Here is a 22,043-nt window from a genome sequence, read left to right as displayed (position 1 = left end):
AGATAAAAATAATTGAATAAATAAACAGAAGAAACAAATCTTCCTTATGTGAAAATTCCAAATAACATATATAGATAACACCCCTCTTCTAGGAGATGTGATTTAACTTCCTCCCTCCTCTTTAAGTGTGGGCTGGACTCAGTGACTTGAATCCAGAGAACAAAATATGGAAAAGAAACAACAGTCACTTCACAGTGAAAAAACTGGCCAACACCACCTTAGCTAAGAGATCACGGTGTGCATCACCAGTGATGGCTGCGGATACCCTGTACTCCTGGTATGTGACGGTATTCTTTCCCAAACCCATCGTCTCAGTCTAACCAGGAGGAAAATATCAGATAAACCCAAATTAAAAGACATTCTAGAAAATGCCTAACTAGTCCTTCTGAAAAAAACTGTCCAAGACCAGAGGAGACAAAGAAGACACAATGAATGAATGCAATGTAACACCATGGACTGGCTCCTGGAGCAAAAAGGAACATGAGTAGAAGACCTGGTGAAGTCCCAGTAAAGCTTGGGATTTAGTTAATATGAATGTGCCAAAGTTGGTTTCTTAGTTTTGAAAAAGGTGCCAGGGTGATGTAAGATAACATGAGGCAAACCTGGAACTGCGTGAAGGGTACATACACAGAAGCCATCTGTACTATCTTTATGACTCTTCTATAAATCTAAAACTACCCCAAATAAAATGTTTATTTAAAAAATGTAAAATAAATATATCCCAGGAGCAGCAACTCCCCTTCTTCCCATCCACTTTAAACAAGTCCTTGCAGAACTGCACGGGGAGGCGTGTACAAGGGTCTTCACTGCAGAATTGTTAGAATCAGAGAAAAAAAATGTAAAAAACTGTAACAGAATGGCACAAGAAACCATGGACTATCTACATTATGGAACAGCAGAGAGCTGTGAAAAATGAGACAGATCTATATGTACTGAGAAGATACAATGCCGAGTGAGAACAGAGACTGTGGGAGGGTACTACAATATATGATGAGAGAAAGGAAAAGATACACAGAATGTAACACACAAAACATTTCTATAGACACTCTTGGGGCATTTATATACATATGTCTACGTTGAGATAAAGAGTGGTTACAGGGGTGACTTCTAGAGGGGAAACTGGAACTCGAGGTGGCCAAGGGGATTTGAGCTTTATTCCATGATGTTGAAGTTACTTTTGAGGAGAATGCCTTTATCTTTTACCTGGGGAATTATGAGTGACTAATTTTTTTAAGGTAAGGAGATCATTTTCCTCTAACACAGTAGAGAAAATGGCTAGAGTAAGGTTCTTGGGAGTTGCTATGATGCAGTAATATAGTGGGCATCCCCTGGAGACTGGCAGTATTGCAGGAGGCCCTGGGCCTGAAGCCCTGCCTAAGTCCCTGAGACAAGCACTTACTCTCATAGGTGTTACAATAGCAGCCAGCCTTAACAATGGAGAGACCAATGACATAATGTTCAATGTATCTTGTTTCCAATAGAGGCTTAAGTACCTTGGAGGGCTCATGCAGCCATCTGGATAAAAAAAAAAAAAAAAAAAAAAATTCCCCAAGTGCTACTGAAACTGACTTCTTCCCTCTACTCAGTTGGCCTTTGAATCCAAGGTTCATTTTTCACTCTCAATGACTAGAATAAAAGCAGAATCAACCAGGACCATTGCAGTTGCTTTAGATGACAAATGTCAAACTGAAATTCTGGCAGATACGGAAGATTAAGTACCTTTTCTTTGATACTCATTATCCCACATTAAGCCAATAAATTTCCTTATAAAGTGGCATTACAAAAATCCTATGAACCAACAATCTTGAAGAAAATTTAACTCAGAGCATATATTTAAATAAGTGCTTAGAGCTCCATTTAAAGTACTAGTTTTCCTTAATATATTTAAAAGAGGTTATTTCCCATCAGTAATCCGATATTTTTAAAACAACATTTGAGAAGCTTTAGCTATACAATTAAAAGTAAATGTCTCCTCTACTATAGCTACATTTCAGTAGCTGAGAAGCCAAGGCCCTTTTCCAACTCTCAGTCTTCATTCAAACAGGCGACACAGATTCTGTAGTCCATCATTTTAATAACACAAAAATAACACAATACCCTTTGCATCGAGACAATAGAGCTTGACCCTTGCTGACCCCAACCGTGTTTTCTCTGTGCTGATACTCAGCTCAGTGATACACTGGACCAAGTCACACTATAAATTCACAACCACAAACCTCAACAGGCAATGAATGACGCCTACCAATCCCACACATCTCTAGTCATCTCACTCACCTCCTCTCCAAATGACCGTTTGAATCTTCTCCATTCTCCTCAAACTTCCAACTGTCCACTACACCCACCCCTTTTCCTCTTATGCCTCTTCCCCCATCACTCCTACTTTATAGATAAAATAGAAGCCATCACAGGCCGAGACTCTCATTGTCCCCAAACCTAGTATGCAAACCTGTTCCATCCACTCCAATTCTGATCTTCCCTCCTGTTACAGAAAGGGAATTATCCCTGCTCCTAAGGCTAGTTGTTACACCTCAGCTGGAGAAACCAGCCCCTCCTGTCCTGTCGGAATCAACCACCACTTCTTTCTCATGTGTAATCAACCTCTTCTCTTCCTCTCAACAGGATCCTTGTTGTTGGCTTTTTTTTTTTTTAAGATTTTATTTATTTATCTGAGAGAGAGAGAAAGAGAGAGCACATGAGAGGGGGGAGGGTCAGAGGGAGAAGCAGACTCCCCGCCGAGCAGGGAGCCCGATGCGGGACTCGATCCCGGGACTCCAGGATCATGACCTGAGCTGAAGGCAGTCGCTTAACCAACTGAGCCACCCAGGCGCCCTGTTGTTGGCTTTTAAATAGGCTCAAGAGGGTCTAACCCACCTGCCTAACTTCGGTGAGCTCCCTATCCCCTTCCTATTGCTCCTTCCCCTCAGGGCCAAACTTCTTCAAACGGTTGTCCACACTTGTCTCTGTCACATCCCCTGCCACTCACTGCTCACCCATTCCAATCCAGCTCCCAGCACTGTCACCTGACAAAACAGTCCCTGCTAAGGTCACTGATGGCTGTGTCAGTCTAAACCAAATACACGTTTTACGTTCAACATCTGATCTGACTCCTCAGCAATCTGACCTCTTCCTTCTCCTTCAAGTACTTTGTTCTTCCCTCAGCTTCTATGAAACAGCACTCTGTTGCTTTCCTCCTACCTCTCCTGCTGCTCCGCTCCTCCAGCTCCTTTCAAGGCTCACCCTCCTTTTTCTGGCCCATAAAAGTGGGCCATTCTTTACAGCTCAGTCCTTCCATTCTCTCTTCCTAAACAATCCCACCCATCCTTGGCTTCAATTATGACCACTATGAAGATGACTCACAAATTTAAAAACACAGCCCAAACCTTTCATCTGAACTCCAAGTCTATATATTAACTTTTTATTTGCTATTTCCTCTTGAATGACTCAAATAGTAACTCAAATTCAACACATATAAAACCTCATGATCTTCTCCCAAAACTTGATCTTCTTCCAATGTTATCTATCCCAATAAATAGTGGTTTGGTTCCAAAATCCAATCAATCACAAACACTGCAATATTACTATAGTATCTCTCAACTCTATCTCAGCTGCCATCGTCCACTATAGTCATTTCTCTTGGGCTTCTGCAATTGCCTCCTATCTGATCTACCATATTCAACTGTTCCCTGGTTGGCAGCCAGAATAATCTTTCTGAAGCATACATTAAACCATCTCACCCTTCTCTCTGGACAAAACATTCAAAAGATTCTTATTGTTTTTAGGATAAACACAAACACAAGCTCTTTAAAATGCCTCCAAGATCCTGAGTTGGTCTGGCTCCTCCTACCCTGTCCCCGTATCTCACTCTCTCCAGTGTAGCCACCTTGGTCTTCTTCCCATCTCTTGCCCTCACTATGCTCTCTCCCACCACAGGTCCTTTTGTACTGCTTTCTTATGGGCAAGCCCAGAGCCTCTTCACATAGTTGGCTTGTTCTCATCTTTCAGACAGCAGTCAAGCATCAGTTCTTCCTGGAATCCTATCCTCACCTGGCTTGTCTATGATTTGCTCGCTTCTTTTTCATAGCACTGATTATCTATTTGTCTTTCCCACTAGACTCTACTAAGGTCTATGATGCCTTAGCTCAGTTTTCTATTTCCAGTACCTAGCACTGTAGTATGAATTTAATATCTGTTGAATGAATGAATAAATGACCATCTTTAACACCTGACATTAAATTTTGTTTAATGGGTTCTTGAAATTCTGTCTCTCCTGTCTGGTACCACTGTAAATGCCTTCTTCCCTTTACATCTAAATTACCTAAAACAGCCCTGAAAGATGTACCTGATTTACCCTATTACGTAAAGCTGACAGGAGGCTGGGGCAACATCTTCTTATGGGCAATCAAAATGGTAATAGGAAAGGGGACCAAGTGGGAAAAAAAGAGACTGCACAAGGAAAAGGAAGCTTGAAACCATTCCATTTGAGGCTATTTTAAGCTTGGAGAAGAGAAAATCTAGGACTGAATTTCAGATTATCTGAATATTAGAGGAGTTGTCATATTCAAGAATCAACAGATTGATTTTTGGTAGCTCTGGATCAGAGTTTCTGGGAAATAGATCTCAGCTCAATAAGAGGAAGACCATTCAGTCAATTAAAACTATCTCAATGTTGTCAATCTTGTTAAAGTAGGGACTTTGCCATGACCCAGTGAATTCAAGCCCAGTCTGGTGAAATGCACAGCAAAGAGAACAGTGGTTCTCAAACATTTTTGTATCAGCTCTGGAACCCCTTCTTCAAACAAAAGCTTTTGATGAGACCCTCGGAGGCCACACAGATAAATGGGAGCATCTCTATGGGCAGATGACTGCCACCCTCCACTTCCCACTCAACCCCTCTGCGAGTCACCTGCCACTATATCAGTGGCAGCCTATTGGAGCTCCCTACATGAAAACATGCATGCTTTCAGGGCGCTGGGGTGGCTCAGTCAGCTGAGTGTCTGCCTTTGGCTTAGGTCATGATCTCACGGTCCTGAGATCAGGCCCTGCATCAGGTTCCCTGCTGAACGAGAAGCCTGCTTCTCCCTCTCTCTCTCCCTCTGCCCCTCCCCGCTGCGTGTGCACTTTCTCTCTCTCTCAAAAAATAAAGTCTTAAAAAAAAAAAAGAAAGAAAAGAAAAAACATGCATGCTTTCCCTGCCCAGCCCTCTGCAACTTTTACTGGGGTAGGGGTGGAGTGCAGGAAACTACTTCTTAACTCTTTTCAATTTTCTTTGATTCAGCTAATGAATATGATTTTCTATGAAAACGCTTTTAGCATGTATGTAGATTTTGCTCTTTTCAAAGAATTTTTCTTTGTACATGTTGCCTTTACTATAAACTCCTTTATGGCAATAATCTTTGGTTTCCTGCTCTGGAATCACATATAATACCAAGTATAGTAGGAGGTAATAAAAAAAGAGGAAAGAAAAACCCAAACCCTTCTGACGTGAAAACTGAAGACAACTACTTCAGGTTGGATTCATAAAAATACCTAACACATGATAAGAAAACACAGGAAAGTGAAGTAACAATTTCATACACACATTCTCCTTCCTGCTTTAGCCAATCCCAGGTCCCTCGCCCTTTCTACTCCCACAGTTCATGATTACACTTATCTCACATTCTTGAATCAAAAGAGGGAAACCAGATTCTTTCCAGAAAGCGATTCCAAGAGATGCATTGCTTTCCACAGGTAAAACCTGCTTTGACTAGCATCTCGAGGGAAAAACCTCACTTGTATTATATGTCACTGTCTTATTTCCTATATCTTCTTTAATGATTATAAATTCATAGATAAGAATTCCAAATAAAGTAAGTTTGAATTTAGGCCACTGTACATACACAGTGTAATTTTTTCAATTACAGATTAAGGAAGCATGTGCTCAACTTGCTTTGTAATGAAGAACAATTTCCAGATGGGTACGTCTAGGTGATAATATGGTAGTAGCAGACAAATGTGTGAAAAGTACTTTCCGAAGAAGCATTTATCTTTTCCCAGAGGTATTTGATAACTTTCCTGTATTTTTAGATTAATTTCCTTTCAATGGATTCCTGTTCTAGGAAGCTAAGGCACTGACTTCTGAAAAAAATCATATTTGTATCCTTAAATTCTGATCTAGAAGATCAGATATGAACATACTATAAATCAGAAGTTTCCACTGCTGATGTTACATATTAAGATGCATAAATATTTACTGAATATAGTATAGTAAGTAGTGTATTTTGGGGAGTAATCAAAATGCTGACACATTCTAAACTACCAAAGGAATTGTTCTTGAGGAAGAATATACATTTATAGTGACATTTTCAGATCTCCTAAAATTTTATGGTGAAGGACTACATGATATAATGAAAAAGAAGTGAATTTGGAATCAGGACAACCTGGCTCAAATTCTGGCTCTATCACCAACTAACAAAGTGACTATTTCTCTAACTAACCTTCAGTTTCCTCACTTATAAAATATGACTTGGACATTCATACCTGAAGTCTAAATTAATCCTATTCTGCAAAAGGAATGCCCCTAATTAAAGTACATTGACAATGTCAGCCTGTGACTTCTATGTGGGCACATAGAAGGCTCTTTAAATGGTGTAATAAAGTGCTCTTTAGGGGTTGGTGACACTTACAAATTCATTCATCGCTTGCTCGTTCATTCTAGCATAGTAGTCACACACTATCCAAATGAATTCATGTGAAGTGTTTTAGTAAGTTATATAATTATTAAATTAACAGGTCTGAGATATTCTGCTGGATATAAAATTAGCATAAATTAACATTTGGTGTATGTTTTCATCAATCAAAAAGGACAAATTCCTCTAAATCTCCTCAAAATCACCTAAGTTTATCTTAGGCAATGATAGTGCCTGATACATCAGGTAGGGCACCTCAATTAAGCAAACTTTAGCAATGATTTTATGAGTACACAGGCATCAAAGTAAAAATAAATGGAACTGCATTTAACTTAAAAGATTCTATGCATCAAAAGACACAATCAACAGATGTAATCAAAAAACGCAATCTATGGAATGAGAAAAAATATTTGCAGGTCATGTCTAATAAAGAGTTAATATCAGAATATATTAACTCCTACAATTCAACAACAACAAAAAACCAAACCAAATAACCTGATTTAAAAATGGGCAAAGAACTCTGGAAAACAGTATGGAGGTTCCTCAAAAAGTTAAAAATAGAGCTACTACCCTACAACCCAGCAACTGCACTATTAGTTACATACCCCAAAGATACAAATGTAGTGATCCAAAGGGGCACCTGCACCGCAATGTTTATAGCAGCAATGTCCACAATCGCCAAAATATGGAAAGACGTCCATCGACAGATGAATGGATAAAGAAGATGTGGTGTGTGTGTGTGTGTGTATATATACACACACACACACACACATATATACAATGAAATGCTACTCAGCCATCAAAAAAAAATATGAAATCTTGCCATTTGCAATGACGTGGATGGAACTAGAGGGTGCTAAGCGAAAGAAGTCTATCAGAGAAAGACAATTATCATATGATTTCACTCATATGTGGAATTTAAGAAACAAAATAGAGAAGCAAAGATTCCGGAAGGGAGAGAAAACTAAAACAAGATGGAATTAGGAGGGAGACAAACCATAAGAGACTCGTAATCATACGAAACAAACTAAGGCTTGCTGGAGGGGGATCGGGGGAGGGATGGGGTAATGGGATGATGGACCTTAGGGAGGGCACATCATGTAATGAGCACTGGGTATTATAAGAGACTGATGAATCACTGAACTCTCCCTCTGAAACTAAAAATACACTGTATGTTAATTGAATTTAAATAAAAAAATTTTTAATTAAAAAAAAACAGGCAAAGAACTTGAACAGACATTTCTCCAAAGAAGATATACAAATGGCCAACAAGTGTATGAAAGATGCTCAATATCACTAATCAGAGAAATGCAAATCAAAACCACAATAAGATACCACCGCCCACCCATTAGGATGGCTACTATTAAAAAAATAGAGAATAGGAGCACCTGGCTGGCTCAGTCTGTGGAACGTGCAAATCTTAATCTCGGGGTTGTGAGCTTGAGCCCCACATTAGACACAGAGATTACTTAAAAATAAAATCCTTAAGGGGCGCCTGAGTGGTTCAGTTGGTTAAGCATCTAACTTCAGCTCGAGTCATGATCTCAGGGTCCTGGGATCGAGTCCCCCATCAGGCACTGTGCTCAGCGGGGAGTCTGCTTCTCCCTCTTCCTCTGCCTTTCCCCCTCCACCTGCTCATGTGCTCTCTTTCTCTCATAAATAAGTAAATGAAATCTTTAAAAAAATAAACTAAAATAAAATCCTTAAAAAAAAACAGAAAATAGTAAGTGTTGGTGAGAATGTGGAGAAATTAGAACTCTTAGTGGGAATGTAAAATGCTGCAACTACCATGGAAAACAGTATGGAGGTTCCTCAAAAAATTAAAACTACAACTACCATTTGATCCAGTAATCACACTTCTGGGTATATATCCAAAGGAACTGAAAGCAGGATCTCAGAGATATTAGCATGCCCAAGTTCAAAGCAACACTATTCATAATACACAAGAAACAACCCAAATGTCCATTGAGGGATGAAGGGATAAACAAAAAGTTATTCACACACACACAAAATGGAATAGCACTCAGCCTTAAAAAGAGAGGCAATCTTCTTATATGCTACAACATAGATGAAGACTCCTAAGGACATTATGCTAAGTGAAATAAGCCAGTTAAAAAAAGACAAATATTCCATGATTCCACTTATATGAAGTATCTAAAGTAGTCAGTGTTATGAACTGAATTGTGTTCCCCAAAAATTCTTATGTTGCATATGAATAGTTAGGGCTCTAATCCCCAAAGTTACTATATTTGGAGACAGGGCCTTTCAAAAAGTACTTAGTTAAATGAGGTCATAAGAACGGGGCTCTAATCAGATAGAACTGCTGTCCTCATCAGAAGAGGAAGAGAATCAAGATCTTCTCCTTGTCTCTACCCCTTCCCTATCTACCTCTCTCTTTGCTCTCACAAAAAGAAGGGAACATGTGAGGACACAGGGAGATGGTGGCTGTCTGTAAGCCAGGAAGAGAGGCCTCATCAGAAACCAATCTTTTTTTTTTTTTCAAAGATTTTATTTATTTATTTGAGAGAGAGAGCATGAGAGAGAGCATGAGAGGGAAGAGGGTCAGAGGGAGAAGCAGACTCCCCGCTGAGCAGGGAGCCCGATGCGGGACTCGATCCCGGGACTCCAGGATCATGACCTGAGCCGAAGGCAGTTGCTTAACCAACTGAGCCACCCAGGCGCCCATCAGAAACCAATCTTGATGGCACCTTGATCCTGGACTTCCAAACTCCAGAACTTTTAAGAAAATAAGTTTCTGGTTCTAAAGTCATCCAGTCTTTGGCATTTTGTTATGACAGGCCTGGCAGACTAATATAGTCAAGTTCATAAAAACAGAAAATAGAATGGTGGTTACCAGGGGCTGGGAGAAGGGGGAAAAGGTAAAGAGTTTCAGTTGCAGAATGTAAAAGTTCTGGTGAACTCTTTCACAACATATATGTGAATATACTTAACATCACTCAACTGTATACTTAAAAATGGTTAAGATAGTAAATTTTATTCCATGTGGTTTTTACCCAATTAAAAAAATTAAGCAGAATTTCAATTTTCCTGCTGAAATAATGGAGAAAAAAGATTTAAAAATACTATTTCACAGGGGCACCTGGGTAGCTCAGTTGGTTAAGTGACGGCCTTTGGCTCAGGTCATGATCCTGGAGTCCCGGGATCCAGTCCCACATCGGGCTCCCTGCTCAGCAGGGAATCTGCTTCTCCCTCTGACCCTCCCCCCCTCATGTGCTCTCTCTCTCTCATTCTCTCTCTCTCAAATAAATAAAATATTAAAAAAAATACTATTTCACAAATAAAAACAACTACCAGTATTATTTTATGCATATGAAATGTATATGGGTGTGATTTATGTGTTTCTACTTCATTAGAAAAAGCAATAATGGGGGGTGCCTGGGTAGAATAGTCGGTGAAGCATCCAACTCTTGGTTTCGGCTCAGGTCCTGATCTCAGGGTCGTGAGATCAAGCCCCAAGTCAGAGCACAGAGCCCACTTAAGTTTCTCTCTCTTAAAAATAAATAAATCTTTTTTTAAAAAAAGGCAGTAATGATGACTGTCTTAAGGCAAAACAATACTTCTTTTTTAGAACAATATTTACCAATACAGAGCCAACAAAGAAAAACCTAGTTTGCTAAATATAATCCCTAAATTCACTAAAACTAAGGGTGAATATAACATATCATCATTTCCTCCTTCCATATATTTGGCCAGAAAATGCTTCTACTAATTGTGGAACACAGAACAGTTCTCAGTTTAAATTCTCTAGATTTTTTAATCACATATTTTATCTTTTGAAAAGCTACTACCAGTAGCTACTACCAGTACTGCCAGTACTCAGACTCATTTAACTTAAACAATGAAGAGAATTCAATTCAGCTTTTTTAAAAACCCACTTATTGAGGCGCCTGGGTGGTTCAGTCCTTACATGTCTGCCTTTGGCTCGGGTCATGATCCCAGGGTCCTGGGATTGAGCCCCGCATCGGGCTCCCTGCTCAGCAGGAAGCCTGCTTCTCCCTCTCCCACTCCCCCTGCTTGTGTTCCATCTCTCACTGTGTCTCTGTCAAATAAATAAAATCTTTAAAAAAAAAAAAAAACACTTATTTACACTTAGTGATTACATTCCTATAAGTTCTCTTAAATACGTAAGAACAAAGGACTTGAAACCTATAAAATTCTTCATCATTTATTACAAATAAATCTATTTTTCATGTTTCCCTAAGAGAAAATGAGAGAAATATAACAATAAACGTTATATTTGTACTTATCCTGTTTACCCTAAGTTAACATGTGGGATTATAGAGGTTCATTGAGCTCATGCTGCAGTAAAATTTCTCTTATTTGCTGGCCTAAATAAAATTTCAAGAACATTGTGGGTTGTGACACCGAGAGGGAAAGGCAGACACAGCTTGATTTCAAGAGATAGACTAGGACAGGGGTTTTCAACTTTGGCACTACTGACATTTGGGCTGGGTAATTCTTTGTTATAGAGACTCTCTGTGGCATTGTAGGATATTTAAGAGTATCCTGGGCTTTACCTACTAGAGTCCAGCAGCCCCTCAAGTCGTGACAACCAAAAATGACCCAGACATGGCCAAATGTCCCCTAAGGGGCAAAATTACCCCCAGTCTAGAGAATATGAGGCCGTGGGTGAATTGATGAATTAGCACAATTAAACTGCATACTTTAACTTAGGGTCCAAAGCTACAAAGTTAACATTTAGGATCTAAACTCTGATATGCAAACTAAACAAGTAAGTTGTAGGATAACTGTGGGCAGTGGGGAGGGGGATTAAAAAAAAACAATAGACTTCAAAATATTAAGAGACGTGTGCCTATTGCTAGAAAGAAAGAACATTCTAAATATATACCTGCCACTTTTTGTGTGTGCTCAACCAGTTACATTTGCTATTTTCCTCTTTTAGACTGCCATCTGGCAATCCACACTTCCACTAAAAAAAAAAAAAAAAAAAAAAAAAAAAAAAAAAATTAAAATTGCAGCCGATTGGACTAAAATAGTTAATGTACCACCCCACGTGCCAAAAATATGCCAGGGAGTCTACAGTTTACTCAGTAATGCCCCCAAAGAAAGAAACTAATGTCTCTTAAAAGACAATGTCCTTAAAGACAAAAGCAAATAACTCGCAGGATGCTTACCCAGTTTATGAAGTTCCTTTACTACCTTTGGGGGATACAGAGTCAACCAGTAGTAGGAAAAAAAGCAAAACAAAAGATGATATACAACAGGCCAACTGAACTCATCAAACTCATTTATTATGTCCCCAAGACATGACATACAAAATTAAAAAAAAAAGTCTACTAATCAAATACAGCAGAACACAACTGACTATAGTCATTTTATTTCCAGCGTCACAGGGATTTGTTAGGAATGAGTGAAATAATGAGACAGTACACTGAATCCTTGTCACTCTCCTCAAGAGAGGCAGTGTAAAGATCCTTCACAATAATGAATATAAGTTCACCACTGTAACTGAAATCTACTACCAATTCCTTTTCCTTAGCACCCAAAAGCTCTCAAAAGACAAACTGGCCCATCCACACTGGTATATCCTTTGAGTTCTCTTTCACAAATCCGTAAAGGCAGACTATGGGAACAAGAACCTACAGTTACCCATAGATGAACAGTAATGATCAAATATAAAGATGAGCAGAAAACTATGAACCATTCATTTAACAAATGTTTTGTCAAATGTGACCATAATTGTATGTATTAAACACTTCTACAAGAACTCATCTAGGGGCGCCTGGGTGGCTCAGTCGGTTGAATGTCTGCCTTCAACTCAGGTCATGATCCCAGGGTCCTGGGATCAAGCCCCGCATCGGGCTCCCTGCTCAGAGGGGAGTCTGCTTCTCCCTCTGCCACTCCCCCTGTTTGTGTTCTCTTTCTCTCAAATAAATACATTAAAAAAAAAAATCTTAAAAAATAAACAACTCATCCAGATGTAGTAATGAGCAAGATAGACAAGGTCCTGATTCACTGGAGTATACATCCGAAGGCAGGAATTCTAGCAGAAGCATCAAACATTTGGGGAAAGCAACACCATGAAACAAAGTATCAATCACAAAATATCTTTTCAAAGAGAAGAGTTAACACCCAAAGAAAAGAGTTAGTAGAGAAAATAGAAGACTTGAAGTATCACTATTATTCTCAGATATTGAGAGAATACTTCATTTGTAAAATAAGAACAGATGTGACATGAGAAAATTCTGAATAAACACTAACATTTAGATATATCTGTCTGAAATCTTAGAAAAACAAAGATAAAGAGAAATCCTCTAGGTTTTCAGAGAATATCATATAAGAGATTATCAGGTATTCAAGGACTGACTATAGTTCAACTTTAAAAGAACTATGAAAGAGCATATTTCATCAAAGCAAACAATGAAACAAAGACTATGAAGTGAAAAACAGCAAAAAAATACATACTATAATACTATTTATAAATATTTTAAAAACATCAAATATTTTCATGGAAGTAGAGATACAATAAAAATATAAAGACATTTATGGCCGTGATACAGGAGTGTAAGAGGTAAGCAAATGGGGTAGGGCTTCTTTAAGAAGAAAGAACCACTATCAGTAGAATCATAAATGATCTCAACATAGAGGAAAGTGCATAAGACAGGGAAAGAAAGAAGAAATGAGAAACTTATTAAGAGTCTTTTCTTGTTCTGGTGAAGAGTATGGGTACTAGTTAAATCTAGAAATTGATAATAAAAAAAAGAAGTTTAAGTACATATATTAGCGTTTCAGGTTAACCACTAAAAATCATCTTGAAATAGATATATTTTTTTTTACTTCCAAATCATCAAGAAATGATAGAGAAGACAACCAATGTAAAAGACAATAAAATAAGTTCAACTACATTAATAATCACAGTTAGTGTGGATTAAATTCACTTTTAAAATAGACTGTTGTATTGGAGTTTGTTTTCTTCTAATTCACCTGTTTTTTGTTTATTTGTTTTTTAATGGACCATTTATATTTGCTTTATTCCAACACCCCAATAAGTACCTATATCTTTGGTTAATTCTTTTTTTTTTTTTTTGCCACTCATAAGGGTTTTTTTTTAATTTAAATTCAATTAATTAACATATAATGTATTATTGGTTTTAGGGGTACAGGTCTGTGATTCATCAATCTTATTTAATATCCAGTGCTCATTACATCACATGCCCTCCTTAATATCCATCACCCAGTTACCCTATCACCCTACCACCTCCTCTCCAGCAACCCTCAGTTTGTTTCCTAAGATTAAGAGTCTCTTATGGTTTGTCTTCCTCTCTGGTTTCATCTTGTTTCATTTTTTCCTCTCTTCCCCTATGATCCTCTGCCTTGTTTCTTAAATTCCACATATCAGTGAGATCATATGATAATTGTCTTTCTCTGGATTCACCTGTTTTTTGTTTTTTGTTTTTAATTTATTTTAAGTAGGCTGCACACAATGTAGGGCTTGAACTCACGACCCTAAGATCAAGAGTTGCATGTTCTACCAACTGAGCCAGCCAGGTGCCCCAGTCATAATGTAGTTTTAAAATATCCACCTACAGAGTTTACAAGGTACATGTTAGCAAGACATATACCTAAGATAAAATAACAAAGGACAGCTGTAAAGAAAGAAATGGAAAAACATTCCCCTTCTCCATGGGGGTTACATTTCAAGACCCCCTAGTGGATGCCTGAAACCCCAGATAGTACCCAACCCTATATATATTATGCTTTTCCCTATCCATACATACCTATGATAAAGTTTAATTTATAAATCAGGCATGGTAAGAGATTAACAATAACTAATAATAAAATAGAACAATTACAATGATATACTGTGATAAAAGCTATGTAAATGTGGTCTCTTTCTCTCTCTCAAAATATCTTCTTGTACTGAACTCACCTTCTTATGATGGTGATGATGTGAAATGACAAAATGCCTATGTGATGAGATGAAGTGAGGCAAGTGATGGAGACACCATGACCTTGCATTAGGTTATGACTGACCTTCTGACCATACGTTAGGAGGAGGATCATCTGCTTGTGGATGCAGGTGACCAAAGGTGACTGAAACCACAGAACATGACACTCCATGTAAGAGGGGACTACTGTCTAACAAATTAGCAATTAAAAAAAAAAAAAAGGAAAGGAAATATAACAATATTAACATCAGGCAGATTGGAATTAAAGGGAAATAGCATCAAATGGAAGAAGAGCAAAATCTTTCATGGATAAAATATGTAATTAGGCAAAGTGTCACCGCACAAACATTTATGTACCTAAAAACATAGCTTCAAAATATATAATGCAAAAACTGATATCAAAATCAGAACAAAAAAACCTTTTCTATATTTAACACACCCTTCTCAAAAATGCACATTTCAAAGGAATAAAAAATGTGAAAAGGTTTTTAATAAGCTTCACTATATAAGTCTAAATATACAGAAGTACACACACACACACACACACACACACACACAAGTAAATAGAGGATACAAGCAACCAACAGCTTAAAACGTGACTGTATTAGGCCACACACACACACCAAAGTCCCCAAAGCATCAAAGCATAAGCCATATTCTCTGATCATACCTCAAAACAACACAAGGGTAGTCATCTGAGCTGTTTCATTTAGACTGCCAAAAAATGGGCAAAAATCTAAATGGCAGTTTGGGTGAGGCTTCAGGGAAGTAGAATTTATAGAAACTCCAGGTAGGAGTATATATAAACTGGCGATGCTTTTTTACAAAGTAACTTGATATTATCTATCAAAATTTTAAATGTCATACCTTTGCCACAGCAATTCTACTTCTAGAAATCCCTCATAAGAAAAGTACACATAATTACAAACCAAATTTGCGTAACAACACACAGCACAATGCTAATTACAGAAGGAAAACAGTAATAACCCAAGTATCTATCAACAGAAAAACAGTTAAATTATTTATAGTACATCCATTTCATAAAATGCCAAGCACTTATGTGGAAAGAATTTCCAAGACTCTACAATGTTGCCTTTTTTTTTTAAGTGTAAAAAATACACCTGTATCGTTCAAATCATGTTAAGATGAAAAATAAATAGAAATAGAAAAAAGGAGTTGAAGAATAGACAACATACTTTTATTTTCAGAGAGGGAAGAATTTTCATATTTTACTTTATGTATGTCTCAACTGTTTGAATATTTATGATTTGTACTGCTTGTATAATCCAAAAAAGAAAAGAGCAATTTTTCAAAATTTCTTATTTACTTCCCCAAAAAGACTGGGATCTTTCTGTTCTTATTACAATTTGATCAAACTCACTGGAGAGTACAAGACAAGTATAAACTTCCAACTGTTCCCTCTGCCAGGAACACTGTTCTCTCAGATAAGGCTCACTCTTTTTCTTCCTTTGAGTTTTCCAGTTAAATATCATCTTATCTGAGAAAACTTCCTTGACTTTTCAATATAAAATGACAACCTCCTACACCCACCCTACTACTCCCCAACTACTTTGCCTTGCTTTATATTTCACTAAAGTAATTTCTACACCTGTGTCTTAGTGTCCCTATCTCTAAAGAGGGTGATAATAGTACCTTACCCTGCAGGGTTGATGTTAGGCTTAAATGAGCCAGAAGCCCTCCGATGAGTGCCTGGCTCTAGTAGGAGCCACATCAGTTCATGATTTTATGACTGTCTTGCTGATGGTCTGCCTTCTCCCTATTACAATGACAAGCCCGGGGAAAGAAGGACTGTGTTTTGTTCACCTTTGCATCCTGAATGCCTGGAAAGTGCTTATAAGTAAATATTCATAGTGTTGATACCTGATTTAGTACTGCAGCCATATGCACAGACAGCTGAGATTACAAGAAAAAGACCAATTATTTTCAGTAAAAGCAAGCTTTCTGCACATTAGCATGAATCATCTGTAATAATTCAATCTACTTTAAAGCATAATATTTAGCAATACAACTCCTAGAAGCTTCAAATAGGTAAGTGGTATGGTACCATTTAATTCACTGATTTCTCAACACCAAATGGCAAAAGAAACTAAAACATAATGTGGAATGAGAAAACAAAAGCACAACTTACTTTTCATTCCTGTTTTTGATGCATGGCTGATAGAGGACCTTGACAGCATTCCAGGCAGAACTGGAATCTGCCTTCAAGATATCTTCCAACAGGGGGAATTTTTTGATACTCTTGGAACTTCCCAAAGATTCAATCACCAAGCTGTCTGAGTTTAAAAGCCACAGCTAAAGATACAGAGAGAAAAGTCCAAGTATAAGGATATTATCATCACCCTGTCCATATCTCATACCACCACTAAAAAACAAAACACAAACAAAACTATAAAAATACCAGAAAAAAAAGAAGAAACCTGTATATAATTTTTAAGTATGATAAGTCTTTCAAAGTGTAACATCTGGTAGAGCCAATGAGATCATAAAGTTAAAAAAAAAAAAGACAACCAACTAGGAGAAAATAGTTAATATGTAGATAACAAAGTTATTATCTGTAATATATAGAGCTCCCAGGAATCAATAAGGGGGCAAAAACAGCCCAAAAGAAATAAAGGCAAAGAATATGAACAGAATTAACAGAAGAAATAAGTGATAAACATATGTAAAAATGTTAATATAATAATAAGGAAATGTAAAAATCATGTGCCACCCTTTTTCACGTATCAGATTGGCAAGTACAAAAAGATAACAGGGACACCTGGGTGGCTCAGTCGGTTAAGCATCTGCCTTCAGCTCAGGTCATGATCCCAGGGTCCTGGGACTGAGTTCTGCATCGGGCTCCTTGGTCAGTGGGGGAGCCTGCTTCTCCCTCTGCCTGCCACTCCCTGTTTGTGCACTCTCTCTCTCTCTCTGACAAATAAATAAAATCTTAAAAAAGAAAAATTAAAAAAGATAATAGCATCCAGTTCAGTAGAGGGGGCTGGTCTGCTGGTGGAAGAGGGTTTCGGGATTTGGATGCACGCTATTCACTGAGGGGCTCAGCTGGAGTCTGGCTTCAGCCTCATCCCATGGGGAGCTCTGACGCAAGAATGGCACCTACAGAGTCTGTCCCACCTTGAGACAGGAGGCCCCTGCTTTCTGTACCCGAGGGTCAAATCACTGGCAGTAGACTGACCAGGGCAAGGGTGGGGAAGAGGTAACTTTCCGAACAAGGTGGCACCTGTCATGTAAGGGCATGTCTCAGCAGCTGGGAACTGGGTGCACCAGCCTGAGTAAGGAGGGTCTGGGTAGGGCACCAAGAATGTCTAACTATGTGGGATAAGTGAGTACAAGTTTTCTGGAGGGTGATAACTATCGGTTTAAAAAACACAACTTCTAATAGTGTCTTAGATTAGAAAGGTCTATTTCCAAAGAAGTACTAAAAATACACAAAAGATTATTTTCATCGCAGCATTGTCTTTAACAGCCACACTGGATTTCTAGTCACTCAAGACCCTGGTCTAGATTTAAACTCACAAGAAACAATCCTTATGCTATACTGTTGAGTGAAGTAAACATGAAGAAGAAAAATGCTTGTTATGTGACTCGGGTATGTTTCACGAACAGAAAAGCAGAATGTGAGCATATGAACACAGAGTTGTATATAGAGAGGGAGATGCTGAAGTGCACATACCACACTGTTAGTAATGTTTACCTTCAAATACTGTGATATAGCAAGACAAGGAGTGAAGACAAGATGGGAGAATACCATTTCTTTTACATTCTTCCTGTTGTCTGAATGTTTCAAGAATGTATTACTTTTACAACAAAGTTTCTTTGAATTTATTTTTTAAAAGATTTTATTTATTTATTTGACAGAGAGAGAGAGAGTGAGCGCAAGGGAGAGCACATGCAGGGTGAGGGGGAGAGGGAGAAACAGGCCCAAAGTGGGGCTCGATCCCAGGACCCTGGGATCATGGCCTGAGCCGAAGCTAGATGCTTAACTGACTGAGCCACCCAGGCGCCCCTGAATTTAAATATATATTAGCAGTAAGTTTTAGGTTTTCAGGTGTTTCCTATTCCTGAGTTTTAACCTGAAAAACCTTACAGTAAAAGAAAATTAAAACTGATTTCAGACTATGACTATGAGGCACACTCAGTATTAACTTCAGTCCAGAAGTATGTTAGCTTTGGTAGAAATGATCTGGAATCAGAGAAGCACGGGGTCCCCATAATGGATGGCCAGCTACAAAGCCACACTTAACAACAACCATAACTCTCTCCCTCCTTCGAGCTACCATGTTTTAGATGCAGGGGACGATTCTTCTAACCGCACGGCCTCTTATCCAAAACTTGCCACTACTTCTCAAACATCAATGTGTTAAAATCAGGACCTCGAAGAGGTATCTGTACCCCCGTGTTCACTACAGCACTATTTACAATAGCTAAGATACAGAAACTATCTAAATGTCCGTCACCAGATGAATGGATAAAGCAAATGTGGTGCATACACATATGGAGTATTTTTTTTTTTAAAAAGAAGGAAACCTTGTAATATGCAACAACGCAGATGAACTTTGAGGACAGTATGCCAAGTGAAATAAGCCAGACACAGAAGGACAGTACTGCCTGATGCCACCTTCCATAAGGAATATAAAATAGTCTAATTCATAGAAGCAGAGAATAAAATGGTAGTTGCCAGGGGCTAGGAAGGGAGAAATGAGGAGTTGCTCACTAAAGGGCACAGAGTTTTAGTTAGGCAAGATGAATAAGTTCTAGAGATCTCCACGTAATACTGTGCCTATAATTAACAATATTGTTATCACGCACTTAAAAATCAAAAAAAAAAAATCTATGAAGAGGGTAGGTCTCACATTAAGCATTCTTACCACATACACACATACACAAAAATAGGAGCAACAGAACATATTTTAAACAGAAGAGTATCAAGAGGGAAAAATAGGGAAAAATCAATAGGGGAAAAAAGTGACAGAAACAGAATTAAGTTAGTGACCAAGAAAAGCCTATTAACAACTTGGAGTGAAAAACTTTATTTTGTGGTGTGAGCAGGAATCAGGTTTTATTTCTCTATATCCCCAGTACCTAGCACATAGAGGCACTTGATCTTTTATTATTAAATTAAGGGAGTTTGATTTGTGAATTAAACTGATATATGAATTCAATTTTTGATCATTTATTTTCTAGACCTGAGAATTAAAGAAAAGAGAATGGCAAGACTAAAGAATTTCTGAGACCCTGGATTACCGAGCTACAGAAAGCTGGGAGAAGTCACTTCTTACCAAGATGTACACTTTGCCATCGTGACCTTGAATAGTGAATCTAAAAGTGCTTCTAGCAGAGGAGAGTTCCACCAGACACTGGGCGATAACGTTCTGTACAAACTGAGACCTGTTTGAACAGAAATCAATTTTCACAATGTGCCTTTCATAATAACTCTAACTGGCAAGAGGAGCCAAAAATACCCACAGGGTACCTAAAAAGGCAGAGGTGTGTGCAGCCAGACTTTTCTATATGCTACCCATTCCTTCACAGACTGTGCTAATGTGGATTTTAATATATTTTAATGTATTTGTGTTTGCTCCAGTCTTCTTATAACCTATTCTCCAATCCTTAACACACTTCCCACCCTAAACCTAACTATTCCCCTTGACTGAATGAAAAAATACTGTGTTAGTCAAGTCAATATTCCATTTGTGCTGTAGCACATTAAACAGTGAGTAAGTTAAAAAAGAAGGCGAGATATTTCCTCCCAAACATTAGACAGTATTAAATACAATGTCTTCCATGTACATCCCCTCAAAGAGTCAGAGCTGAGGCACAGAATCAAAGTATTTACAGAAGGATAAATTTTAAGGTTATATTCAGATCGCCATAATTTTTAGATATCCATAAATAAACTGAAAGACATACTATAGTTAACTTCTGTTTGCAAACTAAAAAGATTCAAAGAGAGAAAACGCTAATGGATTTAGTGGCTAAGTAACTTTTTTTTTTTTTTAAACACAGGAGTCATTTGAAAACTGACTCGTTCAAATTTTAGATAAATCAAATTAATTCCAGAAATAATTATTCAAAAACCTATTGATGATTAAGTTATAAGACCTTGATTATCTGACAAATAGAAGCACAAAAAACTTTCAGATTTAGAAGATTTATATGATGAGCACATTTACTTATGCCACTATGTAATAAACAAACCATAAATCCTCAAGTCTTTTATATGTGTGGTTTGGTTCAACTGTCTAAGCCTTTTTCAAAGGTTTTTATTTTTCTTTTCCAAGTAAAGAAAGGTATAAATAAAAATGAATTCCCAAATAATCAATTGTACCTATCATTCTCCACATTTTACAGAATAAACTTAATTTGCTACTTGTACCTTGGTACGATGGAAAAATTTCTTTCAGACGGCTGAATAATTATCTCTGTTATAAAAAACTTGGTGGTTTCTAGAAACAAAAATAAGAAAATTTAAAATCTCCCTGTTGCACTAACATTTTTATGGTGGGCATGTTGGTCCTAATTACAACATCCCAAACTAAATATTTCATACACATACTGGTAAAATTCACATTCAGTAAAAATTTTCCCAAAATGACTTAGTGTAAGATACCAACGCATTGATGACTACAAGGAGAGTATCCTGAGACTTGGGAGGGCCTGGTGTTTTAAAAGACACGCCCCAAGTGGATACTGGCACAACGACACTCTGTTCACACGCATGAAAAATCAGCCACATTACAGCCACAGCCCACTTACGCAGAAACTTGTCATTTGATTCCCCATTTCTATAGTCTAAAACCTAGGAGTCACTGGAAAAGGCTTTTGAATCATGGTGTCCCAAAGCCCATGCAAAGATGCTGTAAACCTCTTATTAGTATTTCCCAGAATCTCACCGAGTCTATTAATGTACAATTCCCAACAAATCTGGTTATCTAATTACTTAGTTTACAGAAACATTTAAACAGTAAACTAAATATCTTACAGAAATGAATATAAACATAACCATTCTGAGTTTTTTAAGAAATCCATGAAAAATATTTTTCACGAGTAATGAAGGAAATACAAATTAAAAGATATTCTTTAGCATCAAATAAATATTTGTGAATGACAAAACGCAGCAATGAAGAAGATATGGAGAAATGGTATACTTGTTCACATATTGCTTTCAGAACTGCAAATGATACATTTCTGGAAAGCCACTTGATGAAGACCTTAAAAATATTCTGATGCCAATCATTAAACACCTAAGAATTTATCTCAAAGAAATATTCATGTCTATAAAAATTTATCTACAAATATGCTCATATTAAACTGAAAACAAATTGTCTAAAAATTGAGAATGGTTGGGCTAAACAATTATACATTTAGGCAAGAGAATTCCATGCAATAATTAAGAATGGTGTGCCAAACAATTGTGAATTAAGAT

The 22,043-nt window shown here is 37.6% G+C and overlaps 1 protein-coding gene across 2 annotated transcripts in view; it reads right to left on the bottom strand.

Annotated features, from left to right (window-relative positions):
• The window catches only part of UBE3D (ubiquitin protein ligase E3D), a 154,171-nt gene that overhangs the window by 92,981 nt on the left and 39,147 nt on the right, over positions 1 to 22,043 (bottom strand). For both annotated transcript variants that reach the window (XM_027600824.1, XM_027600826.1), the window contains 3 exons: positions 20,994 to 21,063; positions 19,897 to 20,005; positions 16,746 to 16,909 (listed from right to left, as the gene is read on the bottom strand). In XM_027600824.1, coding sequence (XP_027456625.1) covers positions 16,746 to 16,909; positions 19,897 to 20,005; positions 20,994 to 21,063 — 343 coding nt within the window. The remainder of the gene's footprint in view (positions 1 to 16,745; positions 16,910 to 19,896; positions 20,006 to 20,993; positions 21,064 to 22,043) is intronic.

Source organism: Zalophus californianus, chromosome 7 (genome assembly GCF_009762305.2).
Source record: "Zalophus californianus isolate mZalCal1 chromosome 7, mZalCal1.pri.v2, whole genome shotgun sequence".
NCBI lineage: Eukaryota > Metazoa > Chordata > Mammalia > Carnivora > Otariidae > Zalophus > Zalophus californianus.
The sequence above is the reverse complement of the archived record's forward strand: the minus strand, read 5'-3'. Positions and strand labels throughout refer to the sequence as shown.